General features: G+C 39.9%; 1 protein-coding gene across 1 annotated transcript; it reads left to right on the forward strand.

Moving 5' to 3' along the window:
• The first annotated feature begins 1969 nt into the window (after nt 1-1969).
• LOC139536460 (uncharacterized) lies at nt 1970-11413 on the forward strand. Its single transcript, XM_071337000.1, has 2 exons — nt 1970-2076; nt 8347-11413. Exon 2 carries the CDS (start codon nt 8405-8407, stop codon nt 9332-9334), a length of 930 nt encoding a protein of 309 aa, XP_071193101.1. The 5' UTR covers nt 1970-2076; nt 8347-8404; the 3' UTR covers nt 9335-11413.
• Nucleotides 11414-11737: the final 324 nt, after the last annotated feature.

Genomic DNA, 11737 nt, shown 5'->3' on the forward strand with positions numbered 1-11737 from the left:
ACTGTGAGAGGGTTAACTGTGAGAGGGTTAACTGTGAGAGGGTTAACTGTGAGAGGGCTAAAGAGAACACAGTGGAGCACCCCAGGACTTTCTGCCGGCTAGCTCGCAAGGTCGACGACTGACAACGGGTTAATGTATTGCTGAATGAATTTCAAATGTTATCTCAAGCACCCAGAACTAAATCACAAAATTGTATTACTGTAATTGTTCCTGAAAAACCTGAAAGGATATATGGAATATTGTACATTTTTAATCTTGCGTTTGAATGTTTTGAAAGACTTGGTGGAATCTTCACCATATTGCATCCAACTGTTTCGGATCTGCAGGGGTGCTGAGGAGGTTGGTATGGAATTCAGCAACAGTGTTTGTAATGATTGTAGTCTACAGTCCTCAAAGGCCTAGGTGGGGCCCAGTTGATGACTGCCTTGACTGTATGTGGCACATACTGATATTATGATAATTATGATGACAATAATCATGATCATTTTTAAAAAGAGCTTTTCATCATATAGCAGCGCTTTAATTATATAGCACTTTTCCCACCATGTTTAGACATGCGTGAGTGATGGGGTACGACGGTACGTAGAGATCATCCCACTATCATTGGTCTTTTACCAAATAGGGCTATCTTCTGTATACCACCCCTACCTTGTCACAACACAACTGATTGGCTCAAACGCATTAAGAAGGACAGAAATTCCACAAATGTACTTTTAACAAGGCACACCTGTTAATTGAAATGCATTCCAGGTGACTACCTCATGAAGCTGTTTGAGAGAATGCCAAGAGTGTGCAAAGCTGTCATCAAGGCAAAAGGTGGCTACTTTGAAGAATCTCAAATATAAAATATATTTTGATTTGTTCAACACTTTTTTTGTTACTACATGATTCCCTAAGTGTTATTTCATAGTGTTGATGTCTTCACTATTATTCTACAATGTAGAACATTTTAAAAAAGAAAGAAAAACCCTTGAATGAGTAGGTGTATCCAAATTCTTGACTGGTACTGTATATCAGTTCATAAACCAAAGTGCCATTGGATCGGAACATCGAAGATGTCTTCACAGCTTTTTTGTAACCTGTGTGGCGCAGCTGTCAGCGTTTTTGTCCTCAAATGGAACTGGTAAAAAAATATATGTTTATGCCAATACATTTTCATGTGAATATGCATTGTACAAGACAGTCCATATTCAGTTTGTCTGTCTTGCTGTCTTTCATGTGGCAAAACTGTAAACCGTCTTTCAAAGTGCCAGAGCCTTTATGACATGAAATTCACTATTAAAAAAAAATAACCATAAAAAGATTCTAACGTCAAGCTGTGCACGCCTCATTAGTCTGAAAATACCGTTCATGATGTGTATCATTAGATATAAATTGTATGCAATACGGCAAATATATTCACAGATGTATTACGTCAAAAATAATAACTTGTCCCCCGAATTGCATAACTTCATCAACCTACACGACATGGAAACTCCATTGCTTCGTTGCCTCTTAGTGAATTTATTTATATCCCTTTGATGTAAAGATGACCGCAATAAATCTATATATCAGAATTGCCATTAAATTGCATTGAAATAAGAGTTGCCTAATATATAATGTGTGTACATATTTAATATCAAATATACTACATGTTCAAGATTTTCTAAGTACTAGAAATCTTTCTGCGCACCCACTTATCCGCATATCCAATGAAACAAGTGCAATCGAAGAACATGCCATCTTTTTTTTCTGGCGTCCATTGCGCCTATCGAACGCTTTCAAATCCGTGAGGGCGAGTGAACAATGGCTTAGTTAGGGAGGGAAACGCGGAGAAAAATGATACGAGAATCGGAACTCAAATCGAGCCTAAATGGGCACCGAACCGAACTCAAAAAACCGGTCCGAATGGAACGTTCACAAAACGCCCCTTCTTCCTTATATGGGTTTTCATTCCATCCAGTTTCCTTTTTTTCCCCCTCTAAAGCCCCGCCTCTTTTTACTGACTGTCAATTCGCACCACTGTTGTTGCAGCCATTTTAATCTAGACTTCAGTTGTAACTAGACCGAATGATGCTTGCTTAGGACCGTAGAAAGGTAAGATTTCATTTTTTGATTTTTGCTGTTTGTATTTCTCGGTCGTTGTCGTGCTTCAACTAATGACATTTCCCTCAACATTTTGGCGCCAACTTCTCGTTGAACGCAGAGAAAGCGTAAGGAAATGCCATAAATAGCATAGCAAACTGTGGCTGGCTAACTGGGAGGGAAGTGTGGTATAGTGGCCCAGCAGAAGACGCTAGCTAGCTTTGTGTGAAGTCGAATTTGCGTCGTATTACTGAGGTTTTATTTGAAAATAAATTTGATTTTCATTGTTTTGTAACTCAATGTAATCCCCTTTGTTTTCTTAGTAAGATTATTTGGTCATATTTCAATTGAATCTAAAACCACACTATCTAGCTTTGAAATGGGACTAACCAAACATTTTTTATACCCACTCAAGAAAGGGGGGAAAGGGCACCTGACAATAAGAGAAATTCTGAAAAAAATTGAGAACAGACGATTGGCTGTCTGAATTTGTTCCTCCCTACCACAAGGGGCACTACCAGTGTTTGGGTCATTAGTTGTAAAAAGTAATACAGATGACCTGTTACTTCTAAGAACAGTAGGCTAATGTGTTATGTTTTAAGTCTAATTTAAAACCTACGCAAAACGCAACAAACTACACACACCACTAACGTTAGCTAACTCCGTTCCGTACACATTTGGGCAGCCGCGGCATTCAAACGAGGCTGCAATGAAAACTAATGTGACTGTAGCAACTGTAGTGGCATCAAAAACCGGGGTGTCAACTAAGTTTCTATTCAGTGTTGATTGACATGGTAATGGACCAATAGTATTGGAGAAAAGTTTTAAAAAATGACCCCTCTGACACTGTACGTTAAAGTGTGATGTGTCACGATGTAACGTACGTCACGTGTTATGCAACTCATTCTGTGCCGTACAGATTTAAAAATAAGAAATTATCAATGGTGATTTGTAAAGTCAATTACTCGTGAGTTCATCAATAGTTAATTCAATCAATTGTAAAAAATAAAATTGCGTCCTCACTGCAGGCCATCATGACTCTCAAAAGCCGCGACAGTCGCATTTGAACTTCTGAAGATAAATTTACCGCCGCCCTAAAAACTCTATTAAAATTAGACACAAACCTTCAAATAGGTATGTAATAAGACATTATATAAACTCTTTATTGTTAGTGTTTTATTTACATTTTAGAGGTGATAGGTTGGACAAATCGGGTGAAAAAGCCGTTTCCCCACACAACATATCTCCCCCTTTCACTATCACTCAGTAGCTTTCGCTTTTTACGCCCGCCATTTTGAAAAAGACCCGGCGGAGCTCCATTGCCTTCAAGTCATGCAGAGACTGGCAGCCTGAAGGTCACGTCATTGATTTTAGTGGAAAGGGGAGAAATTGTGCGTTACAATGATATATTCATATTACAGTTGACCTGGAAGTATGGAACAAGATGTACAAAAGTTTGTTTGCTACACAAAATGGCTATCCTGTGTAGTTGTGTAGCTATAGTGTGCAGCCCCACAATTTGTAACTCGACATGTAGGATCGCAATTTTATTAAGCTAATTGTATTCTTGCGTAAGTACATATGGAATAAATTAGGCTTTATTTTCCATGGAAAGTAACTAGTTATATTACTTCATTACGACAACATTTCTAATTCTCACTGTTCGACTGTCATGGGGCACGCCGACTGCATCCCCTAATGTGCTAATGCTAATGTGTGTTTCTTTTCCTCTGAGTCAGAAACACCTATTATTACTAACACGGAACCCAAACCGGCTGCGCGCGTGCGCCATCGTGCATAAATTCATTTTGTCCCCCTACACCAAACGCGATCACGACACGCAGGCTAAAATATCAAAACAAACTCTGAACCAATGACGGTCATTTGGGGACAGGTCGATCAGCATTAAACATGTATGGCAATTTAGCTAGTTAGCTTACACTTGCTAGCTAATTTGTCCTATTTAGCTAGCTTGCTCTTGCTAGCTAATTTGTTCTGGGATATAAACATTGAGTTGTTATTTTACCTGAAATGCACAAGTACCTCTACTCCTCCAATTAATCCACACACAAAACGGGCAACCGAATCGTTTCTAGTCATCTCTCCTCCTTCCAGGCTTTTTCATCTTTGAAATTATATGGTGATTGGCATCTAAACTTTCATAGTGTTACCACGACTACCGGCAAAACAGTTCGTCTTTCAATCACCCACGTGGGTATAACCAATGAGGAGATGGCACGTGGGTACCTGCTTCTATAAACCAATGAGGAGATGGGAGAGGCAGGACTTTCAGCGTGATCTGCGTCAGAAATGGAAAGGAGTTCTATTTTAGCCCTTGGCATCGCAGACGCATGTTGGCGCGCGTGAGCAGTGTGGGTGCAATAATTGAATAACATGGATTTCTACATTTATTTTGCGACATGTCCGGTTTGGTCAGCATGTAAGGAGCAAATTAATTTCAATTGGAAGTTTGGCATCAACACGGGCAGTCCAAAAAAGCGCTTTGGTTGTGAGAATCTCAAAAAATGTTGAGATTGAGGACAAGGTGAAAAAATACACAGGCTTGCTCTGAAAAAACATTAACGTGGAGCATTACTGTGGATAATCAGGTTAATATATAATAGTTTTGTTTAAAACGTTTTGACAGTGACCATGTTATTTTTGCGAAGACTATTTGCTTCTTGAGTTTGTCGAACTCACTTCATTCGCACGTAAGAGGGAAGCTCGCGCTACTCATGTGCAGATCAAATACACCACTGGAACTCCTATTAAGATGTTTACATAATCGGTCGACCTCTAGTTTACATGCCCTAATAATGTGACAGATTGCTCAGAAAACCTGGCGTTTTAATCACCGTATGCTTACATAGATTATGACCGTACGCCGATAAAAAAAAATCTATATATATTTTTTTTTTTTATAAGATAAGCCGTAAGGTGTTTGAGTAATGCCATACTCTGCCTTGTGCCATAATCAGTTTAATATTGAATTATTAGTGTGCATGTAAACGTACTCATTGTTTGCTAAGCTAACGTGAGCTAACATGGAGGCTCTTAGCTACCTAGCCAACCAAAGCCACTTGGCTTGAGGGAGAGAGGCACACAGCTTCTGCTCCTATTCTGAAGTCCTTTAAGGCCGATGCACAGATCACTCTGTCATTTACCATGTGTGCGCTTGGGGTGGAGTCCGATTTGTTTGAAGCAACGGGCATCTTTTGGCAACATGATGCCCTCGCCGGTCCATGTGTTCCTAGACCCCCGAATAGCAGCATTCACAATGGTGCGATAGCAGAGATTCTATTGTTGTCCTCCCATTTTGTGGTGAAAATATCACCACTGTTAGCTAATATCAAAGAAAACCAACTGCATATTTTAAGTGGCTACATGTAATGAAAATGTAGGTTTGTTTTACATTACCTTGTTTTGTGGCTGTAAATTGGCTGTAGGCTCCTCCTCTAGAAGCTTGCTAGCTAGTTTAAAACAGCTGCAAGCCTTTTAGCTTCCCACATCTCCTCCATGTGAAATAATATGATTTATAATTCAATAATAAAGTGACCGGCCGACTCGATTCGGTCTTATGTAGCAAAATTTGAATTTTTAAAATATATTTTTTTACATTGGATAAAAGTAGAGACTCCAAGCTAGAAAATGGTATATCATACACTACAGTTGAAGAACAATGGGAAAGTAATTCTGCTTTGAAAGTTGATGTACTTGTAACCTAACTGGTTTAACGTTGGCTAGCTTGCTAGATACTTCCAGACACAAATGAGAGAACAGCTCACTCTGACCATTTTACTCGCCCTAGCAGAGCTGGTTAGGCTGTTTTTGTTATACAGAGTGTTGATGACTGTGCTGCTGGCAACATTTTAATTACGCTTTTTTTGCCAACATTTACTGACACCAGCCATATTCAATGAGTGTTGAGCGTTCGTAAACTCATCACTTTTTCTGCGCTCTGGCACACTCAGGCGAGAGTGCTCTGAAATCAGAGTAGATCTACCAGCTATGTCTATCGACAGTTGTCGCAGTGGCATCAAACATTCTATTGATATAGAATCACGCTCTAGCGACTTTCAGTCGCTCAAAGTGTAAGGCTATACATTATGAATCAAGTGACTGCAGTGCATGCTTTGATGTAAATCACAAGAATCAACAAAGCTTAACCATTTTTGATTTGTGAAACTTCATAATTTTTGTACGTTCTTTGTGGAGAATCAGTACAGTAGCGCCCCCTCAAGGTCTGACAGGCAATCAACTTCAGATTTAAGCAAAACACGTCTGTTGCTTGTCCAAAGTCATCCCTTTGCCCCAATTTAGGCTAGACCTTTTAATGCCCCTCTCTATCAAAAATAACTGTTAACCTGTCTGGGAACGGGGTTCCGCAAGCCAACAGCCAATGAAATTGCAGGGCGCCAAATTCAATCAACAGAAATCTCATAATTCAAATTTCTCAAACATACAAGTATTAGACACCATTTTAAAGATAGAATTCTCGTTAATCCAACCACAGTGTCCGATTTCAAAAAGGCTTTTCGGCGAAAGCAGAACATATCATTATGTTAGGTCAGCAACTAGTCACAGAAAGCAGTATAGCTATACTAGTTATACAGCGATTTTCCAACCAAAGAGAGGAGTCACAAAAAGCAGAAATAGAGAGAAAATGAATCACTAACCTTTGATATTCTTCATCAGATGACACTCCCGGGACATGTTACACAATACATGTATGTTTTCTTCGATCAAGTTCATATTTATATCCAAAAACCTCAGTTTACATTTGGCTTTGCCTCCAAAACATCCCGTGAATTTGCACAGAGCCACATCAATTTACCAAAATACTCATAATAAACATTGATACAAGATACAAGTGTTATTCACAGAATTAAAGATATACTTCTCCTTAATGCAACCGCTGTGTCAGATTTCAAAAAAACTTTGTGGAAAAAGCACACCATGCAATAATCTGAGTACGGCGCTCAGAGATCAACACAACCCAAACAGATATCCGCCATGTTGGAGTCAACAGAAGTCAGAAATAGCATTATAAATATTCACTTAACTTTGATCTTCATCAGAATGCACTCCCAGGAATCCCAGTTCGACAATAAATGTTTGATTTGTTCGATAAAGTTCATTTATGTCCAAACACCTCCTTTTTGTTAGCGCGTTTAGCCCCGTATTCCAAATTCATGACGCGCGATCACTAGGAGCAGACAAAGTCCAAAGGTTCCGTTACAGTCCGTAGAAACATGTCAAACGAAGTACAGAATCAATCTTTAGGATGTTTTTAACATACATCTTCAATAATGTTCCAACCGGAGAATTCCTTTGTCTTCAGAAATGCAATGGAACGCAAGCTAACTATCACATTGAACGCGCATGGTCAGCTCGTGGCACTCTGGGAGAGACCTTACTCAATCCCCTCTCATTCGCCCCCACTTCACAGTAGAAGCATCAAACAAGGTTCTAAAGACTGTTGACATCTAGTGGAAGCCTTAGGAAGTGCAATATGACCCCATAGACACTGTGTATTCGATAGGTCAAGAGTTGAAAAACTACAAACCTCAGATTTCCCACTTCCTGGTTGGATTTTTCTCAGGTTTTCGCCTGCCATATGAGTTCTGTTATACTCACAGACATCATTCAAACCGTTTTAGAAAATTCAGTGTTTTCTATCCAAATCTACTAATAATATGCATATATTAGCAACTGGGACTGAGTAGCAGGCAGTTTACTCTGGGCACGCTTTTCATCCAAACAGGTTAAGCAACACGGCAGTTCTTCACCTAGCCAAATATTTTGGATAATACGACACTTCCTAATTTCTGAAAACACACTAATTGAAACAAATGTTATGGTAGCTTGCAAATGAGTGTAAGTGCGGTTGCTAACTAACTGTAAATACATTTAGTGCTAACTTGGCTGTTGGGCGAAACAATTCACTTATTTACAGCTAGTTAGCTACTGCACCACTCTTAACAAGCGAACATAATGCAGCCACCAAAATTGATATCTCCGCTGATGTTTAGCCTACATTTTAACTTTTGTGATGCGACGTCTCCGCTTTCCACGCTTATTGCCAAGACGTTTGTGCAGATGCAGTCCACGTTGCTGCAGCTTATGCATCTGAATTTAGATGTCAAAATCAGTCCCACTCCCATAGAATTGATCCCATTAGGGACCCTTACCATCCGTTACATCAGTAAGCATGCAATGTTTTTTTTTTGTTGGTCTTGTTTAATTTGTTGGATACTGCTACTCTCTACATTCTCTCAACAGGGTGAAGAGAAAGACTGACTTCAGGAGCTCTCAATGGTTTCACCTGAAGGCAGATGTCATGAATTACACAGAACCGGTTGTGGAGAAGGCCGTCAACTCCTGGTCCAGAATAGCCTCGGCGGGACAGACTGTCCTTTTCGAGGCATTACAGATCCTCAACCCTATGTCGAAAGATCTTTCAGACACTGAGGAACTGGTATCCTTTTTGCAAGGACTTAAGGAAGAGGGCCATAAGCCCAAAGTGCTACGAAGCAAAGATGTGTACGGCTACAGGTCATGTACAGCAAAAACCCTCCCGGCAGAGATGTGCTCTATGGACATAGCCAGCAAGGGTCCAAGGCCAGGCAAGAAGAGGGGACGGAAGAAGAAGAAGAAGAAGAAGAAAAAGGAGTCTAACAATTACGCATCGTGGAGTAGTGCAAGTGCATCAGAATCTCACAAGAGATCTGTCTTTTCCAGACCTCCTATTCTGACTATTCAACCTGCCCAGGTGCAGCAGCAGTACCTGAAACTAACGAACATTACAGGTTTAATGAGAGGTCACACTGCGAGAATGCAGATTCACTCTCAACCTCCAACGCTTTCAGGAATACCGTTACTGCCATCGCCGAACGCGGGTCGAACACCAAAAGCTGTGGCCTTGGTTGGTCAAAGGTACCATGCTTCCTGTCCGGAATGGAACAGAGCCCTTATCGGAGATTCTGCCCCCGTGATCTATCAGAACGGCCGAGGAGTTTACAACTACAAGACTGATGTGTCAAACCACAGACGGTCCTGGACGGATGACCAATCTCTGTGGATGATGAACCGTCAGGAGGAGTGTCGGCTGGATGAGAACAGTTTGCGGTGGAAGGTGATCAAAGTGGACGATTGCATCACGGTTGAGGAACTGAGGAGGAAGGCCCAGAGGATCCTGCAGGTGAACCTGTCCCCTGTGATACAGATACGCCCGCTGTATGAAACTCTAGCTGAATACCAGCGAGAATGATATCTCCAGTAACTTATTGGATTTAGCCTAGCTAGCCTCGGGTCCATTTTGCAACAAGGCTTAGCTAAGTCCAGAGGTCTTTCTTTACTGTTGAAGCCAGAAGAAAACATCAGGACGGCATCATCTGACTGACTACAGTAAAGTACGTTCCTTGTATTGAGCAGTGACGGGATGATGTCATGACTACCACGCGTCAACAAGACTGAAGGGACTAAAGTTGATCAGAAGTTATACACGGTGCTGCTTTCAGACACTCAAGCATAGACATTGCTGGTCAGAATGTAACTTTAAAAATGTTTATTTTTATTATTATTTTTTTTTTTAACCAGCTTCTGTTTTGTACACTGAGGATGGACTGGTAGACTTGGTAAGCAGTGTCACGGCACACTGTAGGATAACTTTCTTTTTGTTAGTTTTTTTGTTGCAAGAACAAAAAATTTAATTTTTACTCTTAGGTACAGTCTACATGACAAATTAAAACAATTTGGTCCCCTAAAATTGTGTAAATGGGCAACCTTGTTTTAGGGTCATTTGTTTTCCAGCTTGATTTAGGTCTTCCTGTGGTTGGCCTACTGAGCCCAGTCATTACCCCTTTAATCTACTTTTGTGTTTCCTCTTATAGAGTTTGACCTTTCGACAGCCTCAAAATGTTTGCTGAATGTAAGCACTTAAATCGTAACAATTTCAATTACACAGGGCAGAGTTAAAATGGCCTTATTCTTTTCAGTAAACCTAAAATGATGTCTTATATTTTTTTTGTAGTGACTGATTTTTATTTTCTCTGAGTAAAGATTTTGAAACCACCCTATTCTTGTATATTTTCTTTTGTATTTTTCTTTTTCTTGATTTTGCGAAACTTTCCCAACGCCAGACGTTTGAAAAAGGAAACTTACACAGATATTAGCTTTGACTCTGTCGTAGATCGGGTGCGAACTTCCCATCGGTGCTAACTGGTAATCGGTGCAAGTGCATAGTGAACTGAATCTGTCCGTTTTGTGTAGAAGTTGCCACAGTGTTTTGCGGTCTTTCATTAGTTCAGTTGACTGGTTTATGATGCGCTTCTTCATCAGTTATTGTAAGTTCGACACGTTGTATTGTAGTGCCACAGTCAATCAAGGGTACTTCACAGGGACTGTTATCAGCTACGTCCCAAACGGCACCCTATTCCCGTTACACTAGTTTAGGGAATAGGGTCCCATTTGAGACTCGCCCTTCCTGTTGGTTTAACATCTTACTGTTTTTTTTTTTTTTTGTGCCAAACATGTTGTTGGTGCTGTCTTTTTACAGTTACAGCACAAGCTGGGATGTTAGGCCACATGATACGATTCACTGTTCTGATTGGATAGCTGCTTCTTCATCCCGCCTCACTCTGGATTTAATTGGTGCATCGTTTTTGTTGTCAATTTCACCATCCCAGAAGTTGCAAAAAAAAAATCAGGCCAAAACTACAGTCTAATTACTTAAGGAATTGGTTAAGTTGTCAAGTTTATCGTAAGGGAAAGTGAAGAGTTTTTGTTCAAATTGCTTGAATCATCATGTTGTAGCCCAAAATCAGGGCCTTTAAATTGATCATTTGTTGCCATATGTTGAAAATACCGTAAATATTACTGAATGGTTGTGTTCAAGCCAGGGACCAAACCGTCATTGTGATTGCCGAAGCCATTCTTAGGGGGGAAAAAATAAGACCAGATTGGTATGGCTGTAACTTGTCTTTTTCGCACCTTTTATTATTAATCTTGATTTCATTGTACCGGTATGAAATAAAATCATGAGATGAGCATAGCTGTCTTTTATAAAGCCTAGTTTATGCAACGCAAAAAACACAATTAGTTACTTAAAATGGCAGACCTGAGTTTGCAGACCCAGAATGGCCATTTTGCGTAAGGTATACATTAGGATAAAGTCTAGAGTTCCCTGGTCACATGATAGTGATCAATTTATGCAGGTTCTCAGCCAAATATGTATTTTGTATCCTAACAGAGGTGTCCAATTCTTGCAGTTTGTTGGTTGGAGTCTGTTGGATAATTTTCAGAAATTGTTTAATAAAATATCTTAATAAAGGACAAATTTTAAATTTTCCAGGAGGTGTTTGAATGAGATGTACCCAACGATGTGGCGTAGTCTGGACACCAATATTTGACTTGAAGCTTATTCAGATTGACAAAAATTGGCAGAGGGGCATCGGGACGGAATGTAAATGTACATAAACCTTTCAATTTATACATTAGCAATGGAATATTCCGGTCCAAGAGAAGGTTTAGGTGACGTTCTTGCTTCGTAGCTTAAATGTACTGTAAATATCACAGTAGCCAGTAAGCACTTTTCATGCATCTACCATATTACACTTTTGATTTATGTAACAAAACCATATTACACTCTTGAAAATTGCATCAATTCACATGC

Source organism: Salvelinus alpinus, chromosome 12, assembly GCF_045679555.1.
Source record: "Salvelinus alpinus chromosome 12, SLU_Salpinus.1, whole genome shotgun sequence".
In the NCBI taxonomy this organism is placed as follows: domain Eukaryota; kingdom Metazoa; phylum Chordata; class Actinopteri; order Salmoniformes; family Salmonidae; genus Salvelinus; species Salvelinus alpinus.

Bases quoted from the DNA above. Each gene is read 5' to 3' on its own strand.
- LOC139536460 (XM_071337000.1), top strand. From the start codon at position 8,405: ATGAATTACACAGAACCGGTTGTGGAGAAGGCCGTCAACTCCTGGTCC.